The 27,594-nt window shown below is 35.9% G+C and overlaps 1 protein-coding gene across 1 annotated transcript in view; it reads left to right on the top strand.

The window, feature by feature from the left end:
- Nucleotides 1–23,876, top strand: part of LOC110675223 (neural-cadherin-like) — a 283,572-nt gene extending 259,696 nt beyond the window's left edge. The window contains 2 exon segments of the mRNA XM_021839649.1: nucleotides 23,679–23,707; nucleotides 23,710–23,876. Coding sequence (XP_021695341.1) covers nucleotides 23,679–23,707; nucleotides 23,710–23,876 — 196 coding nt within the window.
- Nucleotides 23,877–27,594: the final 3,718 nt, after the last annotated feature.

The following is a 27,594-nucleotide window of genomic DNA, read 5'->3' as shown; positions in this document are numbered from 1 at the left end:
TTGGATTACAAAAAAAGTTTGTAAAAATGGTTTTCGCTAAGAGATTTGAGACCATATTCTAGTTCTATTATTACTAGGCTATCAAATATAAGTGACGAACTATTCAAAACTACATCAAATAGTTATTGTAAAATAGATTGTTTGTAAACGTTTTGAAATTTGAATTAATCGAAGCTAAAATGATTTGCGAACATTTTCGTAGCTGTTCAGAGCCAATTGTGCTCTTGGGAAGAAAGCTATTTCCCCTCCGAGATTTATAGTTTTCAAGGTTTTTTATTTGCAAACTGGTTTGTAAGGGTTACAAGGGTTCATTGGCGTAGCTAGGATTTTTATTGAATAGGCCTTCCAAGTTATTGTTCAACAGAAGTAATGTGGATCGCAATCATTACGATTTTCATAAATTTCTAACTTTGCATAGTTTTGTATTGATTTTATTTGTTTGTGATTTTGTCTCATATCGCTACACATCACTGATATTTCTAAGTTTGAAAAAACACTACGGAAAATATTCATTCTTTGTCTAATCCAGTAAAAACCTTCAAGAATTCATGAAGATTATCTCTTGTGATTCTTCCACGAACTTTTCAAGTATTCTTTCAATTTAAACACAACTTTTTCCACCAGTGCCAATTTCAAGGTTCGAAAAAGTAAAATAAAAAAAATAACAAGCCCAATAAATCGACTGAATCAGATAGTTTCTGACCGTACTTTAGTAAGAAATATATTTTTTGACCAGACTTTTGATAAACTTATGCATAAATAAGACCAAGTATAACGTCTTTTCAAAAGTAGGAAGTTCTTGTGTCACATAAAATGCATAACATTATTTAGTGTGACTAAGTAGTGACCGCACACTCCTAGGCATACTCGGATCATTTTCATGAAAAATTTAGCTTGATCGCAGCCTGGCTGCTAATTGAAATCCAGCTCGCATCCCCCAGGTTTTCACCAGTGCTGGGAATGGTAACAGTAGTAGGCTTGAATTTCTAGAAACTCACGTGGTTAGTACAGTATAGTAGGTCAAAAACGCGAATCTCATCAAGTAGCCTATAGACCGATGCAAGAGTTCACTATCTGACGTTTGAGCGGTGCCGTGTTATTTACGTGACCATGGCAACGAGTGAATTCGGCACCGCTCAAACGTCAAATTAGCGAACTCGTGCATCGGTCCATGTTGTGTGCGTGAATTTTCTGAATCATTAGTGTCATTGAAGGCTTTAAATGCGGGAAATGTAGCGGGAAATAGAACATTTTTCTACAGTAATTTTGGGTTGCCCTTAGCAACGAGTGTTTTTCTATTTTTAAGACTTTTTGCCTACAGCAGCGATGGGCGTGAATTTCACTGGCTTTCACTGATTTTCCCATGAGATTACCACCGAAAATCATTCCCAGGATTAGTTATCATTATTCAACAGATTTTTTTGATCTTATCAACAAATTTTTTTGATGTTATCAAAAAATTTATATCTAAATGCTTTCGGAATCTTTCTGAAGAGTTCTGTCAGGATTTCTCCAAGAAATAATACAACAAATTATGGGAATAACACCAAAATGGTCTTCAAGACCATCAAGCACGCTTCTCTTCAGATTCCTTCAACAAATCTTTCAGAAAATTTCTCAGATTTTTCTTCAAGGTTTGCTTAAAAAAAATTGTTACAAACATCTTCAAGGACCTTCTGCATAAAAATAACCCTTTAATGATTTTTCTAGATATAACTCCAAGAATTCCTTCTAATGTCTCAAAGATTTTCATAAATAATCAATTTTTTTTCTTCAAATTAAAGGAATTTAATTCCAAAAATGTTTTTAGCGATTTTTACAGAAAATTCTCTAAGCCTAAGATTAAGGAATCAATTCAATGTTGCTGTCCGCATTCCTTCAAAGCTCTCTCGGAAACAATTTTAAATTTCTTCAGAGATACCAACGTAAGAAAATTTAAAAAAAATGTGATTCACGTTAGATTATGTGAAGAGTCAATTTTTAATTTTCCATGTTTTTTCCAATGAATAGATGATTTTTTTTGGAATAGAAAGTTTAAAATTGAAGTCTAGTCCTAAGTTTGATCGTATGGCCTAAGATGGTCAAAAGATTGAAAATATTTTTTCTATTACATCATATTTGTTGATAAGCAAAACAGAGCTAAACAAAAATTGTTATAAATCTGATATCGAATACAAGTTGTAATAAAAATGTTCTTTCACTTATCTGTCGTGAGCTGCACTTTCGTCTGAATGGAATAAGTTTTTCATCATATCTTTCTATTTGTTTTATTCTTTTGATGTACCAATTAAATGGATTTTTTCGAATATTCGAATGGAAAACAAGATTTAAAATTTTCAGGCCAATTTCTCAATACCTACTTTTTACAGATGGTATTTACGATTTCCGGCAGTTATTTTGGGTGTTTGCTTTTGAGATACCAATTTTGACTGAATGTGCCCCAAATGCGATAACAATCAAAGGACACCCAGCAACGATGTTCAAAATCATCGCAAACCTAGCAAAAATAGTAGTTTACAGAACAAGTTGCAGAAGGATGATTTTTAAAGCACGGGTCGTAAATTTATTACGGATAATTACAACGAGTGCTGTAAAAATCGAGCTCTGCAATGAGGTACGTGTAACACTTTTTTTTGCAATTTCTCATCGTAATAGGCTGTTTTTCATCGCGCTAATCTGTCATGAAACGGCCTACTTTCCTGCACTGAGGTATGCAGTGCGGGAATAGTCACTACGTAACTGAAACCAGTGTTGTAATGGTTCATTACGCAACGCTTTCTCATTATGCAACTTTTTTGAGTTGCGTAATGAATCATTACATAACAATTTTCCAGAAATTGTAAAATTATGGTGAACGCATTCTGATTTAATTTCTGATACCCTCAAGTGGTCTTCTACGAAATTACAAAAAATGTTGTACATAATTCGTTGCAAATCTCGATTTTTACAGCACTCGTCGCAATTTACGACTCGTGCTGTAAAAATAATCATTCTGCAACTTGTTCCGTAAACTACTATTGCAATTTCGCAGAAAACCACTTGAGGATATCAGAAATTATATCGGAAAGCATTCATCATTCTTTTTCAATTTCTGATAAAAATGTGTGTTATGATTCATTACGCAACTCAAAACAGTTGCATAATCAATCATTATAGCACTGGTTTCAGTTGCGTACTTCAGTGCAGAAAAGTTGGCCGTTTCATGATAGATTGGCGTGATGAAAAACAGCCTATTACGATGAGAAATTGCAAAAAAAAAAAAAAACAGAAATTGTAAATAATAGTGAATGCATTCCGATATAACTGCTGATACCCTCAAGTGGTATTCAACGAAAGTGCAAAAAATGTTGTACGTAACTCGTTGCAGAACTCGATTTTTACAGCACTCGTCGTAATTATCCTACTCGACAAGCCTCGTAGGGTAAATTTACGACTCGTGCTGTAAAAATCTTCATTCTGCACCTTGTTGCGTAAACTACTATTTCGACACTGCATTTCTTGTAGAAAATCAAACCTCGTCTTGTATTCCGGCATTTGATATTTGCATTTCAAACGAACACAGCAATATAACAATATGGCTCCAATCACTAAACATTCTCAGGCTACAGCGAATTTTGGTATTTGGTGTGATGACGCCGTAGGCAATTTTAACAGAATTTTAATAAAAAAAAGGAATAGGGTAAGTGTACCAGTTATGGACATAGTGGTTCCTTATTTCGCCATACGTGATTACTTTAATGTCCTAAAATTTTGAAAATGTTTGTGTATTGTAGTAGTTTTGATAGTTCGATTTAAGATTTATCTTGATGCTAAAGCATACTTAAAGATTTAAAATGTGAAAGTTATCAAAATATCACATATGGCCAAATAGGGAACCACTATGGCCATTACTGGTACACTTTCCCTTTTGCTCTATTTGTTCTCAAATTTGGTCAAAACGAGTTCATGAAACGCTCAGTTTTGTTCGGCCTTTTTTTCTGGCTGAAACCCACTCAACAACCGTAATTTAGTCAAAATAAGCATGTAGTAATGGTTCATGTTTACCACTGGCATAAAACATCTGTCCGAAAAACATAATGCCAAACTCTGAGCCTATTCTCCGTTTTTACCAATGAGAAAATTCTATTCCGCCATTTACTTCGAATAGTTAAAACTTTGAATTACTCTCGTATTCAGCTAGGAACTGCTTATCCTTGTTTGCACAGCATTCATACTCACAGCTCCATCACCGTATTTTTCCGGCCATTAATAAGTTGAAAGCACCAGCAGGTTGTTTGCTGCCGAGCCTCTTTCCGAATGAAATGAAGGGTTACTAATTTTAAATGAAGGTAAAACCGTGCCTTGTAGTGCCGTAGTTGCTGTTTTCGTTTTTTATTCTGTAATTTTCTCCGACTGCCGGGTTTCGTTTTGGGGGGCGAAACAAACCAGAATGAAGCCAGAAGCCTTCCAATTACCGCAAGAGATCTGTTTTAAAAACAAGCATTGCGAGGTTGTCATGGAATAGAAGTTGAGTAAATTGGTTGAGCTTCGTTGTATGCAAAATTGGCCGAGTAAAATTATGCTAATGGAGTGATGGGTTGCTGGACTAGGACATGGAAATGTGTCTAAGGGTTATGCTTTACAAGGCAATGAATAGATAGAGTTTGGTAGACTTGTTCTAGTGCCAGACAAACATTAAAATAAATATCTTTTGGATTTTGGATGAGATATTTGGCTTTCACGTTATTATTCTTGACTGTAGTACCGTTAAACGGAATAACTTTGATGGTTTTTTGTTAAAGTTATCCATCTCATCTAAGTTTCCCAATTTTTCGGCACTTCATAGAATTTCAGTAACTAATAAATTTCAGGAAATTTTCCAAATAAAACCATCTCGCTAGTAGCAATCAGCGCGTATTTTCCATCAATTTGTTTCCATTTTAAAGCGCTTGCAACGAAAAAAGTTGACAGAGATAAAGATCAGCAGCGTTGATGGGGACGGTTGATGGAAGCCAACTAATCCCACCTAGGTCACACCGTTACCGATTATGCAGCACCACAATGTCGAACCGGGTTGGAATTATATACGCCAACAAGCACTAACAAGCGCGACGCTAATGGAAATCGCCATCATCCTGCTAACCGCAGGGATTTTTTTTTGTTGCCTTTGATTCCGGTATTACACGGTTACACCTTTTTCGAGATTATGTTTTATTCGCGGGACGACTTCAAGCGCGGGTTGCAACCCCGTTTGACCACGGAAAAAAGTTTGAAACTTAAATAGTGCAAAGTTGGAAACAGTTGATCTTAGTGATATAAAGCAGGAAAATTAGATTAAATAAAAAACATGATAATCGCATAAGGAATCTTTTATTGAGTCAAATTGAAAACGATGATTTATTTGTAGGGAATTATGATTATAAGGTAATGTTATTAAATTCAAAACATCTGATCCCACTGAGCTATGTATTAAAACCTAATAAATAAGATTTAGTTGTATAACCCGATGGTTTTTTTTTTATTCAGAAAAAAATAATGAAATCAGAATGGAAAGTTTTTCGCAGTAATAGGTGGTTGTGCGGATTATCAATTTGGAGGTGCTTTTTATCATCCAGTAGATCCGTGGTTTTCACTTCTCCCTCCCATTCCATTGGACCCTTCTCTAGCGAGCTCGTTTACTTTCAACTAAGGTAAGCGTGATTATTTCCGCCCTTGGGGACGTTTCACACCGGTTGTAAACCGATGATTTCAGATGGCTTTGTGACGGCTGTGTACGAAATGGAAATGGACGGAACATAGTTTTTGTCGCCAAAATGTACACAGTCTTTGGAAATAATGGATAACGTTCAAATCCTAAAAGGGCTTTTTATTTATCATCACGAAGGACTTTCACAGCTGAAAGGTTTCAATCTGTGTTCTGATAATACCTGAAACGTACAATTTGACAGATATTGTTTCATTTTTCTAACAATGTTAGTACCGTAAACCGGGGGAAAATTGATCACTGGGGTGAATTTGATCAGCTCGGTACCAAAAAACATTTCATCCCAAGAATGCTGAAGGTTTCGTTGGCACCACAAAAATTCCATCTTTTCAAGTTTATAGATGCCTAATGATGATTTTGCACTATTTCATTTTTGTTAGAGTCAGTTTTGCATAGGTAGAAATTTTCACACTTTTTAAAGGTGTTACCAAAACAGTTGGAAATTTCGGTGCAAAACAATCTACTGGCGATATGCCTACATGTCAACTTCAAGTGTTTAAAATGTTGTGCAAGCTTGAGTATGCATTACTGAACTCATTTTTGATATCATTCAGCTTAGCAAGTATAGTTTTTTGCTCATAAAACTGTTTATTTTCAAACAATGTGCTTATTTCACGGAAAATTGCGTACATTTAGGCGTATTAGGCAGATTTTCAAAGTTTAATTTTGCAATAAAATGATCAAATACTCGAGTTGTAAGAATTTTGACATCATTTTCAAATTCAGGAGACCCAAATTTAATAGATAGTGAAATTTTTTATTCTTGAACCTGCTTTATTATATGGTGATCAATTTCGCCCCAGTGTGTCATTTTAATTGTTTGATGTTTAAATTATGTTTTTATATGTTAAATATTATTTCATGAATAGTCGATAACATAAACTGATAAAGATTAATGAAGTACTGGTTTTGTCGAAATTTATTTGACAATATTTGAATTCTGAAGGACATCACAACAAAAAGTTGCAAAATAGTGATCAATTTACCCCCGAATTACGGTTCTTATGTTCTGAAGGGAATGAATTTTTCTATACATTGCACATTTTATTGTCAAGTTTAATCACAGTTCTAAGAAAATTGAAAACTCTGTGAAGGAGGATGCCAAAAAGTTTGTATGTGTCAATTGCGGGGGCTTTTGGGATTGCCCCTTGCGCAAACGAGTCGTTGAGGTTCGTTTCAGGCAGATGAACGGCAACATTCTTCGTATCCGGAGTTCCCCAGGCAGAATCTCCAACAATTCTCATTTTTCAGTTAACGAACGCTTGTCTCATAGTCATACTCATCAGGTAAATTATAATCATGCTCATTCAAAAGCTCGTTTACTTTCGTCGTGTAACGGTGAAGCTTTTAAATTTGTAGCGAAATACCCGAGATAATTCCTATGCGAATGTCTCAGGTAATTTCAGTTCCTTTTCTTTTCTTCCCATGGGTAATCGTTCGAATTGTTTAAAATCACATATGAATATCCCTGTTTTTGTCGCCGCAGGTAATTTTTATTTTGTCTCTTTATCAACGGAAAATCTCAACGATAAACCTGAACAATTAAATCAAATTATTGCTGCATTCTTAAAAACCACCAGTATGGCTGAAGCAGTCCAAGTTGGTGTAAAATTTACTAAAATAATTGTTATCCAAATATTTTTTTGAATATTTTGAATTGAACAGCTCGTTTTTCGAGTGGTAAAGAGGGTGAGCTGTTTAATTTTCTAACAGCTTATAAGATAGCAGTTATTACTGAAACTTTTTTGAAACCTGGATCCAAACTCAAGAGAGATCCAAATTTTGTTGTTTATCGTAATGATCGACTGGATGGAGCATATGGGGAAGTTGTTATCATCAATCATCCCTATAAAACATCAAACTTTTTTTTTTTTTTAAACTTTTGGTATTTCTTTTGAAACATAGCTTGGTAAATACATTTTCATTGCTGCCTATTTGCCATTTCAATTCCAGAGCATTGAAATAGCTAGTTAGTTTGCTTCAACCAGAATTGTGGAAATGGACTCGCAATAAGTCAAACATTTCTGTCATTGGTGACTTTACTGCAAAACATCGCTCATGGAATCATTCTCAAAGCAATTCCAACGGCAGGATTTCATTTGATGACTGCTCTTCAGGATATTTCTCAATTCAATACCCTGATAGCCCTACTTGGTTTTTCCTCTTCTAGAAACCCATCTACGATTGATTTGGTCTTAATCGACTCTCGTCACCTTTGTAGCCAACCGATTACGCACGCTGATTTTGATCAATATCATGTCATTAGCTGTTTGAAGGCCTTTTTTGAAAAGATAGTGTTCTTGTGATTTATCTAACAAGCCGCAAACATCGAACGATTCTGCTTCAAAACCCGGCTCAAAATTGGTGCTAACCCAAAATGCCTGACGAGTTATGCACTGAATCATAAACAAAGAATTTCGGATAACGCCAGAAATGACGATTTCTTCGCAAAATATCTTCATCCGGTGGAAAACTTCCAGAATAAAACAATAGAAATTCCTCGCTTTGCATTCCTACGAGTAAGGGACACCGTCACCTAGTACAACCTCTCGAATTCCAGCGTGCGCCTCGTGTTCCATATCTGCGAATGAACGCCCGTCATTCGCAGCTCATATAACCGTACATTTGGTCGTAAAAAATAAATCCACCCACATTCGCCTCCTCCCCTTTCCAGCTACCACCTACTGGTCCACTAGGAGAGGGCTGTAGGAGTCGAAACGGAAAAGCTTTATATCATTTCATAATTCCAACCGTTTAGGACTGACTGACTGACTGCCTGATAGTAGAGAAGAGAGTGCTTTTGGGGGAGGTGGCTTTGGCGGAGGTGATGCCCTTTTGCTTTACGATTCGCCGTGCCACGTCGTTGGCAGTTCACCCCCTGCGGAGTAACGACGTGTGGTGGCATGGGCGTAGGCAGTGGGGACTACTTCCCCCCTCAGTTCGATGAATAATAAATTGAAAATGTTCATTGGATAGCTGCCAAGATTGATAATTTATTTGAATTTTTCAAAGATTGTTATTAGCGTCATGAATTCCAAAACAAATCAGGTTGCTGTTATTTTTCTCAGAGAGTTCTCAACTATTTATCCAGATCTTTTTTTTTTTTCAGAAATGTCTCTAAGTATTCTTCTAAACAATCTTCCTGGGTTTTACTAAAATGTTCATTTTCATAGAAAAAATGTTAAAAGATTCCAAAAATAAACCTAGACATCCAAATTTTTTTTCTAATAGACATCTCCAGGGCTGGTAGCGACTGGGTGCCCTTTAAAACAGGATCTTTATAAACTTTAATTGGAGCATGAGCATATATGATCGTACAATTCGTAGATGCTATTCTATAATTGACCGAAGCATTCTATAATTGACCAACTTGCACAGAGATTCGATTAATTAGCTGCACAAAGATTCGATTGGGATTTGCTCACCATTCTCAATGTGATCAAATCGAGAGCTCAGAATTTAAAAGTCAATAACGGCACCAGCCACGTCCTTACGATCTTCGGGGAAGGGAAAGGATGTTAGTTAGGCAACCGTTGTTACTAGATACCGAGTACACCTCTGCATATCCACAGTTGTCGTGGAAAGGATATGGGGTTAGTGGGATAACGTAAAGATCTGGTATCACTTATGATTGGTGGTTAGATCTATGATGTATTCATGTCTTGATGCCCACCTATGTAGAAGCAAGCGACGCGATAAATGGATCAAACACTACTTGAAACTTATGCTTGAAAATGGAGAACAAAAGGATACCGAACAGGGAAGAAAAAAGACTGAACGAAAGCCCAAACAAGATTATACAAAAAAAAAAAAAAAAAAAAACAAGACATGAAGGTTTTCATAAGAATAAAAAAACATGCTAATCGTGTTTATATGAACATATATTAGAGCATTTTTAAAGATTTTTCCAAGGAATTATCAGAAATTAATGAAGGTATTTTTCCAGAAAAAAAAATCATCGATTCTGTAACAAGCTTCTTAAGGAATACCTCCATGAAATTAGTTCAAGAAACCTTTAAGAATTACACCTGGATAATTTTATGAATAACCCCAGAAATTACAACATAGACTCCACCATGAATTTCTTTAGGAATTCATGTAAAACTTCTTTCACAGATTTCATAAAAACTCCTGCTTCTGAATTGTCGTTCAGTTTTTCAAATAAGAATTTCGCTAACGATATCTTTAGAAGTTACTCCAGAGATTCATCCTATGGTTTGGGACATTTTTTCAAGATTTTTTCTGAAAAACTGAAGGAGTTATTCGTGGATTGAATGTTGGAAAATTATAAAGATAAATTTCTGGAGGAATTTAACGATAAATCACTGGTTGAATTCATTCAGTTCCTAAATAAGAAAGAGTTCTTAACATATTTCCTGAATCAATCGTTGGAAAATTTTTTGAGCAATTGGAACTCTTTGCGTTGGAAATCTTTGTGGAATTCTTAAAGGTATTCATGAAAAAAATCTGTAATGAATTTCTTCAAAAACTCTGCAATTAACTCTCGGGAATTTTCTTGGCATAATTTCTGTAGAATTTTTTGGAAAACCTTCTAGAGAATTGTTTCGCTTTTTTCGCAAGAAAACAGGTACCATAAGCATAATTCGTATTTTTGAGATGAAAAATATTACTTACTTTGTTTGAAATACGCATTAAATGATAATATATTCGCCCTGCCATATCATTGTTGTATCGGCAGATTTAAATGTATTAGCCTACATTGAGTGTAATAGTGGAGATACTAGACCCCGCTGAATTGTTTCTTTAGGAAGTCCTTGGCATATTTTAAACGCAGTCATTGTCAAATATTGCCAGCCTCATCGAACTTTTAGCGGATTCTAAACTGTTTCCACAATTGGCGGAGTTCTCTTGAATCTACCGGTTGGTTTTTTTGAAAGGGGTTTCAACTGACATTTGTAAACTGACTCTTAAAACTTCATAAGCAGATTACGTATGCAAGTTTCTTGACATATTCAAACTGATCCCAAAACATGGGTTACACCTAACCTATCTTCGGAAAAAAATCTTGGCGGAAGCTTTGCGGATTTTGGTGAAACCATCACGAATAGTTGGAGAAATCTCTCAAATCTTGGGAAAATTTTTGTTGATGATTGTCGAGTAAATCTACATCAAACTGTAAATATATGTGACAATTATTGTTGGAAGTTGAAATCTTCCTAACTACTTATCGGGATGCATTATTTATGCGAGCCTGACGTCAAATTTGATTGAAATTTTCAATATCAAAATATTTTTTCCCATACGTTTTTTAATGAATTTCAGTTGAATTTTCAGGGTCGATCACAAAATTCTTCTAGTTTTTGGATCCGCAGTCATCGATTAAAAATTCACCGTAATTTGAGATTAACCACGGGGCGTACTGAGGTAATCCCACTTGAAGTATCAGTAACCACTTGAATTTGGAGTCCATGGCTTGTGACAAATCAACTTCATGATTTTGCAAACCAAGTCTAAATAAAAATTGTTCAACCATTTTGGATGACTTGGCCACATGCTGGGTTGTCCCGAATACCGGTTCACTGGTGGAAGTTAATGGCCACTATTGGTGAAATTGAAACCTGGCTTGCGACATATAAATTTTCATGAATTTGCAAACCAAGTCTAAAATGGTTCAAATATATTTGAATGACTTGACCACATGTCGGACGGTTCTAAAAGTTAATTTGCAATGTATCAAATATCATGATGTTGCAAACTAAGTCCAAAGAAATGTCAAATGTCAAATCGTGTGAAGATTTGTGTAGGGAATTTTGAGTTGAATTTTTACTCCTCAGAATAACCTTGAATTCTCAGATGAGTTTCTGTCTGTGGTAACTTTCACTCGCAGAATCTAAACCAAAAGCGTCTGCTCGACGCAAAATCCGTTTATAAACTGAAGCTATAATGATCAAAGCTCAGAATGATCACGGCGCTGCGTTCTCGAAATGAAGAATCCACTCATACCACCATCCAAGAATCAGCATAGTCGGTATCGTCATTTTCCATATTCTCGCTTCCCATTCAGGCGTTGCATGATAGTATGTGACGCGCCTTGCATTCTCGCACTCACCAATACTATCGAATAATGCACGTGGTCACATTCTATTAGCGTGATCACGAACCGATGGTGCAAAAGAAACGAAAGAAACCAAACCGAAGATGAGCTTTCGCCAGTTCATATGTCAAATCGAAAGCTCATCACGAGTAGGCTTGGGCGTGTGCAATGATACACTCAGAGAAGTATTTTAGCACAATTCGTACAACACACATTCTGTACACCACAATCGCTCCCTTCTCTACTCTCAACATCATTCAAAAGTATTAAGACCAGCAAAATACTACATGAATTTGATTTACCACAGGATTCGAACTGTTTAAAATTATATACGTTAGTTCTAGGAATAAAATTCAAAATGCAATCTTCAAGCAACTTCAATTCCAAACAAAATTAAAAACTAATCAAAATTTAATCCAAATTCCATCCAATTTATCGAAATAATCTAAAATCAACATGAGTCCAATTCAAATCGAATCCAAAACAATCCAAATCCAATTCAATCTAATTCTAAATCCAAACCAAAGAAAATCCAATCTAAATCCATTCCAAATCTAATCTGAATCCAAATCCAATCCATATCCAATCTAAACTCAATCCAAATCCAAATTAAATAGTATCTGAGTCCAATTCAAATACTATTCATAGAAGTTATTTCAATTAATTCAATCTAAATCTAACTCAAATCCAATCAAAATTTAATGCACATTCAATCCACTCCAAATCCAATAAAATCCAAGTCCAATCCAAATCGAATTCAAATCCAATCCAAATCCAATCCGAATGCAATCCACATCAATTTCAAATCCATTTGAAATCAGAACCCATTCAAAATCCAATACAAATAGTATGTGAATCCGATTCAAATACAATCTAAATCCAACCTAAAAATTCTAAGCAAATTCAATCAAAATTCATTCGACTCTAAATTCAATCCGAATCCAAATCCAATCCATATCCAATCCAAATCCAATTCAAATCCAATCCACATCCAATCCAAATCCAATCCAAATCTAATCCAAATCCAATCCAAATCCAATCCGAATTAAATCCAATTCAAATTCGAATCCATTCCAAATCCAATCCATATACAATTGAAATGCAATCTAAATCCAACTTAAAAATTTAAAGCATTTTCAATCAAAATTCAATCGACTCTAAATTCAATCCGAATCCAAGTCCAATCCATATCCAAATCCAAATCCAATCCATATCCAAATCCAAGTCCAAACCAAATCTAATCCAAATCGAATTCAAATCCAATCCAAATCCAATCCGAATTCATTCCAAAACAAATTCAAATCCAAAACAAATTCAAATTCCAGAATCCATTTCAAATCCAATATAAATACAACTCAAATACAATCTAAATCCAACTTAAACCAATAAAAAATAAAAGTACTTTCAATCAAAATTCAATCCGAATCCAATCCAAATCCAATGAAATCCAAGTCCAATCCAAATCGAATTCAAATCCAATCCAAATCCAATCCGAATGCAATCCAAATCAATTTCAAATCCATTTGAAATCAGAACCCATTCCAAATCCAATACAAATAGTATGTGAATCCGATTCAAATACAACTCAAATACAATCTAAATCCAACCTAAAAATTTTAAGCAATTTCAATCAAAATTCATTCGACTCTAAATTCAATCCGAATCCAAATCCAATCCATATCCAATCCAAATCCAATCCACATCCAATCCGAATCCAATCCAAATCGAATTCAATTCCAATCCAAATTCAATATACATCCAATCCACATCCAATCCAAATCCAATCCAAATCTAATCCAAATCATATTCCAATCCAATCCAAATCCAATCCGAATTCAATCCAATTCAAATTCGAATCCATTCCAAATCCAATCCATATACAATTGAAATGCAATCTAAATCCAACTTAAAATTTTAAAGCATTTTCAATCAAAATTCAATCGACTCTAAATTCAATCCGAATCCAAGTCCAATCCATATCCAAATCCAAATCCAAATCCAAATCCAATCCATATTCAAATCCAAGTCCAAACCAAATCTAATCCAAATCGAATTCAAATCCAATCCAAATCCAATCCGAATTCAATCCAAAACAAATTCAAATCTATTTGAAATCAGAATCCATTCCAAATCCAATATAAATACAACTCAAATACAATCTAAATCCAACTTAAACCATTAAAAAATAAAAGTACTTTCAATCGAAATACAATCCGAATCCAATCCAAATTGAATTCAAATCCAATCCAAATTCAATCCAAATCTTATTTAAATCTGAATCTACTCCAAATCTAATCCAAATAGTATCTGGATCCAATCCAAATACATTTCAAATACAATCTAAATCCAATTTAAAAATTTAAACCATTTGCAATCAAAATGGATCATTGAAGATAGTTTTTGACAGTGCTCACCGCATCAAAACAAAGGCGCCACTGTATATGGGATTTAACATTGTGACAGCATTGCTGTTCGGTCAACACACACAAGGCTACGGTGGCGCTAACTATGCTTTCCATAGCGGCCATTTTGGTTATTTTAATGATCCATTCAATCTCTACTCCAAATTTAATCCGAATCCAAATCCAATCCATGTCCAAATCCAAATCCAAATCAAATTCAGATCCAATCCACATACAATCCGAATCCAATCCAAATCCAAATCTAATCCAAATCCAATCCAAAACGAATTCAAATCTAATCAAAATTCAATCCACATCCAATCCAAATCCAAATCTTTTCCAAATCGAATTTAAATTCAATTCAAATCCGAATCCATTCCAAATCTAAATCCAACTTAAAAATTTAAAGCATTTTTAATCAAAATTCAATTCACTCCAAATTTAATCCGAATTCAAATCCAATCCATATCCAAATCCAAATCCGAACCAAATCTAATCCAAATCCAATTCAAATTCAATCGTCATCCAATCCAAATTTAAATCCAATCCAAATCCAATTGAATAGTATCTGTATTCAAATACTATTCATATAAATTATTTCAATTTATTCAACCTAAATCCACCTCAAATCAATCAAAATTTAATGCACATTCAATCAAAATTCAATCCACTCCAAGTCCATTCCAAATCGAATTCAAATCCAATCCAAATCCAATCCAAATCCAATCCAAATCCAATCCTAATCAAATTCAAATCCATTTAAAATCAGATTCCATTCCAAATCCAATACAAATAGTAATACAACTCAAATGCAATCTAAATCCAACCTAAAAATTTAAAGCATTTTGAATCAAAATTCAATCGACTCCAAATTCAATCCGAATCCAAAACCAATCCGTATCGAAATCCAAATTCAAATCCAAATCCAATTCAAATCCAAATCCAATATAAATCCAATTCAAATTCAATCCACATCCAATCCGAATCCAATCCGATCCAAATCCAATCCAAATCGAATTCAAATCCAATCCGAATTCAATCCAAATTCAATCCACATCATATCAACATCCAATCCAAATAGTATCTGAATCCAATCAAAGTACAATTGAAATGCAATCTAAATCCAACTTAAAAATTTAAAGCATTTTCAACCAAAATTGAATTGACTCGAAATTCAATCCGAATCCAAATCTAATCCAAACACAATTCAAATCCAATCCACATCCAATCCGAATCCAATCCAAATCCAATCCAAATCTAATCCAAATCCAATCCAAATCCAATTCAAATTCGAATCCGTTCCAAATCCAATCCAAATACAATTGAATGGCAATCTTAATCCAACTTAAAAATTTAAAGCATTTTCAATCGAAATTCAATCGACTCCAAATTCAATGCGAACCCAAATCCAAATCCAAACCAAATCCTATCCAAATCGAATTCAAATCCAATCCAAATTTAATCCACATCCAATCCAAATTCAATTTAAAAAGTATCTGATTCCAATTCAAATACTATTCATATAAATTATTTCAATTAATTCAATCTAAATCCAACTCAAATCCGATCAAAATTTAATGTACATTCAATCAAAATTCAATCCACTCCAAGTCCAATCCAAATCCAAATCAAATCTAATTCAAATCCAATCCAAATTTAAATAGTACCTGAGTCCAATCCATATACAATTCAATTCAAATCAAATCTTGATTGAATTTGAATGTAAATCATATTCCATTGACTCCAAATCCAGTCTCAACTATCTCTCCAATCCAATCATTCTTCAATCATAACACAATCTATTCCAACCAAGTCGTTTCCAAAATATTATTTATTCCAATTAAAATACATATAAAATTTATTCCCAGATCAAAGCTGAACCAATGCGTTATCCAATTTCTCTTTCTCACTTTATACTCATTTCAATGAGCAGTAAATCTATTGAAAACTAAATCAAGCGTAAATGTAATGATTATTTCTCTCTATTAGTAGACAAGATGTTCCAAACCGAATTCCACTCATAGTTATCAATGAATGTGGCAAGCGTTCATTGAACAACATGAGAAGACTCAATTTTTCGATCTAAAACAGTGTTTTAAACCTGTAAGATCAGGAAATTCATCAACGGAGACCTAGCACTGCGAGGAACTCATAATCAGAGACCTATTGCTCTGAAAAACTCTTATCGGAGATCTTTCGCTCCGGAAAATCTATGAACAGAGATCTGTCGCTCCGTAAATCTCATAATTGGAGACCTGTCGCTCCAGAAAATTCTCTACCAGAGACCTGTCGCTCTGAAAAACTATCATCGGAGACCTGTCGCTCCGTAAAATCATTTATCAGAGACCTGTCGCTCTGAAAACTAGCATCGGAGTCCTGTCGCTCCGTAAAATTCTTAATCAGAGACCTGTCGCTCTGAAAACTAGCATCGGAGACCTGTCGCTCCGTAAAATTCTTAATCAGAGACCTGTCGCTCTGAAAACTAGGATCGGAGACCTGTCGCTCCTGACAATTCTTTACCAGAGACCTGCCGCTCTGAAAAACTTCTGTCGCTCCAAAAATTCATTTTTTTTCCAAAATTACTCGCAAAATAATACCTACCGAGATGCGCCATTGTGGTAACTTTCACTCGCAGAATCTAAACCAAAAGCGTCTGCTCGACGCAAAATCCGTTTATAAACTGAAGCTATAATGATCAAAGCTCAGAATGATCACGGCGCTGCGTTCTCGAAATGAAGAATCCACTCATACCACCATCCAAGAATCAGCATAGTCGGTATCGTCATTTTCCATATTCTCGCTTCCCATTCAGGCGTTGCATGATAGTATGTGACGCGCCTTGCATTCTCGCACTCACCAATACTATCGAATAATGCACGTGGTCACATTCTATTAGCGTGATCACGAACCGATGGTGCAAAAGAAACGAAAGAAACCAAACCGAAGATGAGCTTTCGCCAGTTCATATGTCAAATCGAAAGCTCATCACGAGTAGGCTTGGGCGTGTGCAATGATACACTCAGAGAAGTATTTTAGCACAATTCGTACAACACACATTCTGTACACCACACTGTCAAGGAATTTATTACATTTCTTTCATTTATTAAACTATCTATCTAACTTACTCATCCACTCTTTCTTTCACTAACTCATACATTTTCTCATTATCACACAGACAGAAAACTTTGCATTCCATCTGAAACAATAAAATCGAATTTCTTCACTTACCCACACGTGGCTCCGTTTGGCACATGTCACTTGAGCATTCATTAGGTAGTTTAACATATTCTTGAGGATATACGTCTTCTACATTCGGTACAATATATATGTAACACCGGTCATCTACAGCAGTGTGCTTAGTGCACAATGGGTCACTACTATCTGTTGTGCGTAGAAATTCACCAAAAAACCCCGTATTGCAAGGCATAACAGTCCCACTTTGTATTTCGTAGCTTATTTTTTTTTTCTCATTATACAAACTCTTGACTTTAATGAACACGCTTTTCTTTATACAGTTGTAAATATTTTAATTTAATTTATCACACATATGGTCATAACGAGGCCTAACTGTGTTAAAATCTTTAAACGCATTTTTCTCGATAGCATATTTTGGAACATAGTATAATGGAAGTGTTGGTAAGAATCTTTTTTAGAATTTCCAAATCATACTTTAGAAATTTGGTAGACTCCTAGTAAAATTTTTAGGGGGCTTAGTAGACTCCAGAGATTTATAACAAAATTCTTGAAAACATATTCATACAGACTCAAGTCAGAATTAAACCAACTTACTTTATCAATCCTGCGTGTTTCTCAGACGAAATTTTTCACGTTCCGCTTTAAACCAACTTGATTTTCACTTTCACTACGTTTAATTTTAGGATTTACAAAACGGCGTAAGTAATATATTCAACTTTGCAACCTAACCATTACTTTCACCACTCCGTTGTGTGGAGAGACAAAGTGTCTTAACCACGAATCAAAACAAAACACTACTTGAGTCGATTTTACACTGGTACAAAAACGTCGTGAGTAACTGTTTGAAACGGTTTATCATATTGTCATGCAATTTTTGTGGAAACCTAGTAGTTTAACGCAAGCTGATTACAAGCAATATTCAAAAAATGCTGAAAAGGTTATTCATTTTAAAGCAGTTTTAGAAGACAAGTTGTGATTCGTCCTAATTAATTTTCTTCAATCCGTATGAAAGTTACTTACGTCTTTTTGAAAAAGTAATAAAGAATTCTTCTATTATTTGCGGTGGATTGCAGATGTACTTTTTGGAGGTGCCTGTGTATATGTTGTCTCGTTAGAAGGTCTTTCCATGAACTTTAAGAAAAAACTTTTCAGAGACTTGCATTAACATTGAGACAAAGTCACTAAAGAGAGAGCGGCTACTAGCCCTGTCGTCTCTAGAACATTATTTAAATATTATCTAAAAAAAACATCTTGTTTCACTTGTTAAAAAATACAACCGGAATCTCTTAAGATTTTATTTGAGATTGGTTTAGTAATCTTTTCAAGAAATTATTCAATAATATCTAGAAAAATACATTATTTCACGATATTTTGAACAAGCCTTTAAAAATATTTTACGCTTAGTATTTAACAACTTTTCTGAGATTTTGCTCGCATTCTTCAAAAATTCCTCTCATCACAATTGAGAATGCAACTTTTGGCACTTTATATTTTTTTCAGAATTAGCTTCCGGGAATATCCTCCTAGAGATCTCTAAGGGATTCGTTCAGAAATGAATTGTTTGTTGAATCAAGTATTCTTCCAGAGCTATTTTATTAGAAATGCTTACTAAAAAGTTGATAAAATTCATGCATGACTTAAGGGAAATACATACATCTTAAAATAAATTGAGCTATTATTTTACAGCTCTTCTCAGAAGTACATTCGAATTTGTGAAATAATTTTGCAAAAAAAAACTTGAATAAATTCCAAAATTATGTGGAACAATTATTTCTAGGATTTTTAGTATTCCTACAGGATTTAAGGATATCTCCAAACATTTTTCTAAGCAGAGATTTTTCAAGAAATTCTCTCACAGATTTTTTAATGTTACCCTTCTTAAATTTCTGCAAGAGTTAACAAAGGGATTCTTCCAGAAATTTGCTTCGAATATTTTAAAATATCTTCCTATGAACTTCTTTTAAATTAAGAATAATTAAGATTTTTCCTGGCATTTTGACAGAATTGACAGAAATTTCTACGTGGTTTATCTTTCAATATTTTTTTCCGGTCGCATCTTTTCCAGGATTTATACGAGGCATCCCAATAAGGAAGAAGTAACACAATTATAGCAACCAGACTTATTATTTCAAAAACATCGATATACACATTCATCCAATGATTTTCCTTGTAAATTTTGTAATATTTATTTTCAGAATTGTACATGAAATAGTTAGCAATTCCTTCAAGCATACATTATTAATAGACACACAGAAGAAAATTATTGAAAATGTTTGTTTTTGAATGTTGCTTCCAAATTTATTTTGAAGAATTCCGCAGGAAATACCTAAGAGAATTTTTGAGAGGTCCATGTACCGTTTTGTGTCAAATTCCGAACAGACGCATATTCCGAACACTCGGTTTTTGTATGGCGATTTGCTTGAAATGTTTCGCTGAAAAATGTCATCAAATGGCAAAGAAATAGAAGTCAATTAAAATTCCATTTAAACGTCTTATAATCTATTTTATACCTCGGAAGTAGTCATGATTATCTAGTTCGAGACCAGTAGAACCAGCTCAGATTAATTTATTTGCGAAATTATTCTTTTGAAAACGATTTATTCGTGCTGTTCGGAATTTGAATCAAGGTGTTCGGAATATGAGACAGAATGAACACAGTGTTCGGCATTTGAATCAAAATGTTATTCAATACTTTTAAGTAAAAACCATGCTAAACCAGTTTAAACAAACAATCTAAAAGCTAACAGTTAGATTTTGCAGAAAAAAATATAATATTCACTAATATCAGCTAATTTATGCCTTTCAGATGCATTTGAAGACACGGTTGGCCTTAAGTGTTCGAAAAATGAGCCAAAACGGTATTCCTAAAGCATCATTGTTGTTTAATTTTGGCAGAAATTTGAAAGAAAATAACTTGAAGTATCAGTTAAGAAATTACTGGAGGAGTTATTGATGCATTTTTTATAAGAACGCTTTGTGTAATCCTTAGAAACATCCTGGAGAAATTTTTCGCGGATAATTTTAGTCCTAATGATTCTCAAGCTTCTGGAAGAATTTTTGTAAGAAAACCTGGAAATTTCCTCAAAAACCCTGAAATACAATTTTGAAAAATTCCTGACAAGTTCTTGAAGCAATCCTTCCAAAAAACTTTCTAAAGTTTGGCTGCAGACATTCTGAAGATATTACTGGATGAAACGGTTGAAGAATTTCTTTTTTATTAAGTGATTTAAGAACTCCAGAGTTTTTCCAATCCCTCCTGGAAGGGACTTCTAGTTACGCCCATACATGCCGGTCGGAAGCTGTTGAAGGAAGTTGTTTGTATGAGGTATTCCAAATGGAAAAAGCAAACCATTTCAAGAGCGCGGCGCGCACTTTGGAGCAAGAGATTTTTCGTTTGACGATCAGCAAATGGGTCTTCACCGCACCGGATTGAAAGACGACGAGCGAGCGAGCGCTGAATGGTTTTTCGCCCGGACCCTCGTCAAAGTGAGAGGATGATAAGGTCGTAATCATAAAGTCATACAAACTGCCACGGTGGCATGGCAGTTTTACTGATGGCAATAATAGAGCGGCTTACGGTCAGATGGGCACATTCGAAAGGGGGACCATGAAGCTACTTTTGTGGCGCACAAATGAAGTCAGGTTTCGAACTCAGCGATTTTTGGTTCCCAGGAAATGTACTCCGTTGTGCGAATCTAAATTATGTTTTACATACTGCTTACGTATCCGAATATCTGACAAAAAGAAAGACTGTTTAAAAAAAGGTGAATGTTTAGCTTGATTCTAAAATATTCTAGTTGTTTAGCTAGAATCTATTGAATGTAGTGGACTACCATGCGTCGTCTCAATTATCATTGGTGTTTGTAAACTGATTCTGTGAACGAGAATTCCATCCTACGGGATACATAACAGCTTTCTAGCTGAAATAATTGCTTCATACAGTAGAACGACAAAAATAACTTGCTAATTTGTCAGCTGCCGCAAACCGCACAGCTGTCCGCTTTTAACGCAGAGGAAAAAAATGAGTTGTCTCATGTGTGAAGTACGCCGGAAAGGACATTTCATTTCCCACCAACAACAGTTGTAGATGCCCGGGTGGAATTTTTCAGTGCGGGCGTCGTAAAGTTTAATCCTGCGGAGCACCACACAAACACATGTTGGTTTGTGGAATTTTTATCCGCTGGCCTTTTACCACGTTTATTATTTATGAGGGTCAGTTTTATTCCACCTTATGAAAAACTCCAGAGCTCGTCCGTCCGCCTACCAGAGCTAACCATATTCACAGTGGCAAGAGGTTTCCCCCTTTTTCTCTAGAACCGCCTTCCAGACTAAATACGACCCCCACCACCAAACACGAGCCTTTGGCGTCCTCGACCTTCCCAGTATTTCTGCTGTCCCATTTTTCCGTACGTTTTGTTATTCAAATCTTGTTATTTTTTCTCGCTTCGTTTTCCTAACATTCTAACCGCGTGAAACTCGACAAAATATTTATACGTAAATAAAGCGCAACAACCGGGGGGAGTGAAAACCAAACTCGACTTCCGAACGACGCCAGGCGAGCCTGAAGCTCCCGGAAGCTGGATTCCCCTCCCCCTTCTTCGAGCAGCATGAGACAGACTCTAAAACTTTTTTGATGAGTCCGAAAAACTGTTTTTGAGCTTCGGAGAAACCGAGGGGACCCGGTGGAAGAGGCTTTGCTGACGACAACTTTTTCCCATCCTCGAGGATAACTTTTTTTGATCCCAAGGACTAGCACAGGCGCAGCCACGCGACATGATCAAAGTCACTTTATTGGAGAAAGGGACAGCGGAGGACTTACTTCCGGTCTGTTAGAGTTGAGTGTCGAGTTTGGTTTTTGTCTCTCATTTGCAGTTTGCACTCCGTCGTCGAGGTCATCCTCCTGCGGAACTTGGTGTCTTTATTTTTGTTATTTAAATTTTCTTTTATGTTTTACTAATGATCATCAGACCATTATTATCAAAAACTTTTCATCAAATCTGTGCTCACCAGTCCATTACTAAGGTAAACTTCAAATCGGGGTAAAATTTTAAAAGAATCGTCGATCCGTTTTGAGGCTACGTCCTCTTGAGGGCACAACACATTCTATGGAAAACAGTGATATTTAAATGGTGTTCCATGTACCGTATCTTCAATAGCAAAAAAAACCTGACCCAAAGTTGGTTAGTATTGGTATTTTTCATCTGTAGCTTTAATTTGAAGGCGCATCAGTTATCAGAAGGGGGGCTTCAGAGGTACAACTGGGAGATTTGTGAGGCGCCATATTTGAGGCTATTTCATCATGGCATGGGAAAGAGAAGGGAAGGATGGGAGGAAATAGGAGTATATTGCTCCATACTACAATGGGCATCTGAAAAGGGCACTACAAATCGTATGTTCGCAAAGAGAGCCGAGCTATACCACAGCGAGTTAAGGATAAAAGAATGTCCTGAAGGTTCAGGCTGCTGAAATCGGTTTCATTGAATACTTACTTGATACTTGATGGGCTACAATTCCATCGGGTATTCCATCAGACTGGAACCTCTGAAATTGATATCTAATTGATGAGATTGTTTGAAAAAAAGTATTTTTGATTGCCAAAAAAGGTGAGAGCACAGAGGAGATATACACCATGCACTTACTATCGCAACTTATCTCTTTGATTTTAAAGAAAATTTTATCTGAAAACATTAGAAAAATACAAATGTACAACTTTTTTCGTTATGTGAGATTGTCGTGGGTTAAAGTATGCTATAGTTTTCCACTGATAGAGTTCACCACACTTCCATCGCGTTTGAATTTCTTTCAACTTACTGTTTATATTTTACGAGATGCAATATTACTCAAAGTCAAATTTCGTTTATTTGCCATTGATTTCCTCCTCTGTTCTAAGCCCCATGATTTTTTTACTGCTTTCCACCAACTTCCCACCAGGAGGATGATCTGCGCTTCAATATTGATGAAAAATAAACAGCGCGCTTCTCGAAGCAACACACGGATTGGCAAAATCTATGCTCGGTAGAATCGAAAATATAACCACACACGTTCACTGCCGATTGTAGATTTCTAACCAACTGCTATCAATCCGATCGTAATCCTACCACCTCCCCACCGGTACTGTTTGCTGCATAATGCTAATATATTCTTTTTCCAATCTCTTCCCATCGCTTTTATGGTGCTTCTATTGCCGAAAAAACGTAAAATAAAATATCACTCCATATATCACATCCGGAAATCCGGATGGCGCGCTTCTGCCAAATTACCAACCAACCCAAACCCAAACCAGCTCCGGAATCGAGGGCAACCCAACGGTGTTCTATCGGCTGATGCCAGGCTCGACGGCCCAGACGAATAAGCTGCACACGTTCTATCTGCAGCAGCGGCCGGAAAACGGGGACACCTATGCCGATATCAAGGTGAATCATCCGCTGGATTTCGAGACGATAAAGGAGTACAACCTGACGGTTCGCGTGGAGGTAAGTAGCATCCATTTCCAGATGGAGGACGGGTTGGGACTGATTTCTGTTTTCGAATTTCTTGGGTAGTAGACGAGCAAATAAGCTGGAGAGTGGGGAGTTTTCAATTTTAAAATAGAAGTTAAATCGTAATATTCGAAATTGCTTGTTGTTTATAAAAATTGACGTTTCAGTTTTCTAAAAAAAAAACAAGCCGTTCCCATAGGGGACGTTAGCCACAAGGAAGTGACGTTTCAAGTAATAGGGGAAGTGGTGGTAAAATGAACAGAGGTGGTAAAATGAACACCGTGCCTTTTACCGAGAAAAAACAAATCTTGATGAATTTTTATCACGCACGGACGATTTAGAGCATAAATCTGCGTGTTCGAGTTCATACGTCGGTCAATTGAAGTGAAAATATCAACGAATACTATGATTTTAGAAAATTACGTTTGAAAATTAGAACTGACGTAACTTTTAGCTCGGTAGACTTGAAGTTTTTCAGTGAGGTGAATATCGTTATGAAATGATGTCAAATCTGATACCTTTAGAATTCTTTTTGAATGGGTTACATTCATTAAGGGATGTATTTTCGGTGGGGCAATGAAAATTTTCAGAAATATTTGTTTTGCTCATGTTTTTTGCGTGGTGTTCATTTTATCACCAACAGCTGTTCATTTTACCTACATAGTGCAGGTAAAATGAACATTTGTATCGCTTTTTAATAGCGATGAAAATATGTAAAAATTTAGCTATTTTAGTCTGAATCCATGTCGCAGCTATAGATTACATACCTATTTTTGATGTTGTGCGATAGAACTATAAAAATTCCTCGTTTTTCTATCAGAAACAAGATGATTTCCTTAAGGTGTTCATTTTACCACCCCTTCCCCTACTGTTTAATATGGTATGCCCTCTTCAACATCTAATCCAATTTCTCTCGCCGTTCCCTTACGGTACCTATCCATCTAGTATTCATTGCTTTCTTCTCCATGCTCCCTCTTACTTCGAGCAAAATGGACCGATATGCCAATAAACAAATTCACAATAAAATTATCACGGTCGATATCTTTGTACAGTGACCCCACGCAGTTGAATCAGGTCCGTCACACTCGGGCTCAGATTGGGTACCACTTCTAGTACTGCATTTGGTCCCTCGGTAGAGCAAAAGGTACCCAAGTTTGACAGATCGCAGTACACTTTGAACGGCATTCTAGATTACCTTATGAGCCATAAAATTTTGAGCAACTGCAAGGGACATGGGGGTCTTTAATTTGTCTTTGGTTGAATCACCCACAATTTATGAATCAGCTGATTTCAAAAGACAAAATTATTGTCAAACTTGCCACAAAACATCACAGAATTACTTTTACACTTAGTTTCTTATCAGTAAAAATAATTCTGTGATGTTTTGTGACAAGTTTGATAATAATTTTGTCTTTTGGAGTCTGCTGATTCATAAATTGTGGGTGATTCAACTGCGTGGGGTCACTGTATGTAAAAAAAAAACAATACATAAGACTTATACACGCAAATGCTAGTTTGTCCAGATGTAGAAGGTACATCATCTGCGCAGTTTCCATGTAAGACGGATTCGAAGGGGTCCATGTAGAACTGAAACGCATAGATGGTTTAGTTAGTTCCAATATGGACAATCTTGATATGTATATAATATAGACCTCACAGAAATAATAAATCTTCGAGCTGTTTGGCGGAATACCTATAAGTGAATGGAAACAGAATTTGGTACTATACTATTTATTTCGACAGGTGATTGTATCCTTTGTTACATACGCGTATTTCAGCCGTTTTCAATGCCGTGTACTAGACTCGAAAACAAAGTCAATCAATGGTTCTAGACGGTTCTGATGATTTCCGCCTTGCTGGTAGTAGGTCTCTTTTTAGAGACTTGGTCTCTATTTTGATGCAAGCCTCTAAAAAGTCTCTATTTTCAATAGAAGATCTCTAAAGTCTTTTTTTCAATCCTGGTGTATAATTTTAGACGCAGAAATTCTTTTCTGATTCCTCGAAGCAAAGCTTCAGGAGTTTTTATAGTGATTTCAGATTTTTTTTCTGGAAATATCATCGAGGGTTGTTTAGGCATCCCTTCTAAAATTTATCCCCACAAACTTGCCCAAAAATTCCGGCACAGATTTTTAAGCAATAGATTAAGGAATTGTCAAGAATTTTCTACTGAAAATTTGCCTAGGTTCTATTCCAGGATTTAGTCCGGGGTCTTTTTCACTAACTCTTCCAGCGATTGATCCAGTAGTTACACTAGCAGATCTTGCAGAGATTTATCCGATTCTTAAAAGAAATTCGTCAAAGGTTACTAGAGTATTTAAAAACATCGTTAGAGTTTTTCCCAGGAAATTCTGCAAGAATTCCTTAGCTACGTGATCTGGATTCCCCGTGACAAGTGATGCAATTTATGTAGCCTCATTGGAAACTACATACCCAGTTATACGTGAAGTGAACTTTGTGCAAACATACCTTAATTTGTTTCTGAAGCATTTCCTAGAAAAAAAACATAAAAGTGCATTGTATGCATTGCATACAGTAATGCTTGTTGTAATTTAACGAGTAATGCAAAATATTCATAGAGACCATCTGTCCATATTTGTAAAACATTTTTTTTTCTGATTCTCATATGATTTTTCCTTGGTTTCTTTTGGGTTCCAGATCGGTCTCTTTTTTATTTTTTTTTTTCAAGCAAGAGGTCTCTAAAGTTTCGAATTTCCGAACACACACTCGTTACCAGCCCTGCAATAGGTTATTTAATTGTCATGTTTGGATCATAAGATCCAAAATTCTGCCACCAGGCGGCAATAGTTAACATGCCAATCTTGATTTACAAATATTTCAGGATTCTGACTGCTTAGAAAGATAGCGTTTTTGGCAATGTTGTTCAGCATGCTGATAAGCTCTACGGAGATACTTCACCAGTTGCCTTGAACGTTTGGGGCTGTAAGTCCTTCTCCACTGTTTACATCCAGCGTAGTCCTGGCCTTTCGTGAAGTCGCTGACCTCTACCCTACTGAATGTTATTTTTTTGCAATTTTCTCTTCTGTCATTCGCACTGGCTACTTAAACTAACTCATTCAAGTTTGATGTATTTTCGAGTTCTGTTTGATCTTTCGACCTTGACACTTGCTTTTGCCGGGGCGAGCGACGAGGGCAGGATCAGACATGTCGCGCGTCGGTCTCGTAAGTGAAAAAGTGGCGTGATCGGTGAGTTCGGTTGAAGAAAGTGAAAAAGTGCCGCGATCGGTTAGTTCTGTTTGATCTTTCGACCTTGACACTTGCTTTTCCCGGGGCAAGCGACGAGGGCAGGATCAGACATGTCGCGCGTCGGTCTCGTAAGTGAAAAAGTGGCGTGATCGGTGAGTTCGGTTGAAGAAAGTGAAAAAGTGCCGCGATCGGTTAGTTCTGTTTGATCTTTCGACCTTGACACTTGCTTTTCCCGGGGCAAGCGACGAGGGCAGGATCAGACATGTCGCGCGTCGGTCTCGTAAGTGAAAAAGTGGCGTGATCGGTGAGTTTGGTTGAAGAAAGTGAAAAAGTGCCGCGTTCGGTTAGTTCTGTTTGATCTTTCGACCTTGACACTTGCTTTTGCCGGGGCGAGCGACGAGGGCAGGATCAGACATGTCGCGCGTCGGTCTCGTAAGTGAAAAAGTGGCGTGATCGGTGAGTTCGGTTGAAGAAAGTGAAAAAGTGCCGCGATCGGTTAGTTCTGTTTGATCTTTC

This window comes from Aedes aegypti, chromosome 2, assembly GCF_002204515.2.
Source record: "Aedes aegypti strain LVP_AGWG chromosome 2, AaegL5.0 Primary Assembly, whole genome shotgun sequence".
Lineage (NCBI taxonomy): Eukaryota > Metazoa > Arthropoda > Insecta > Diptera > Culicidae > Aedes > Aedes aegypti.
The sequence above is the reverse complement of the archived record's forward strand: the minus strand, read 5'-3'. Positions and strand labels throughout refer to the sequence as shown.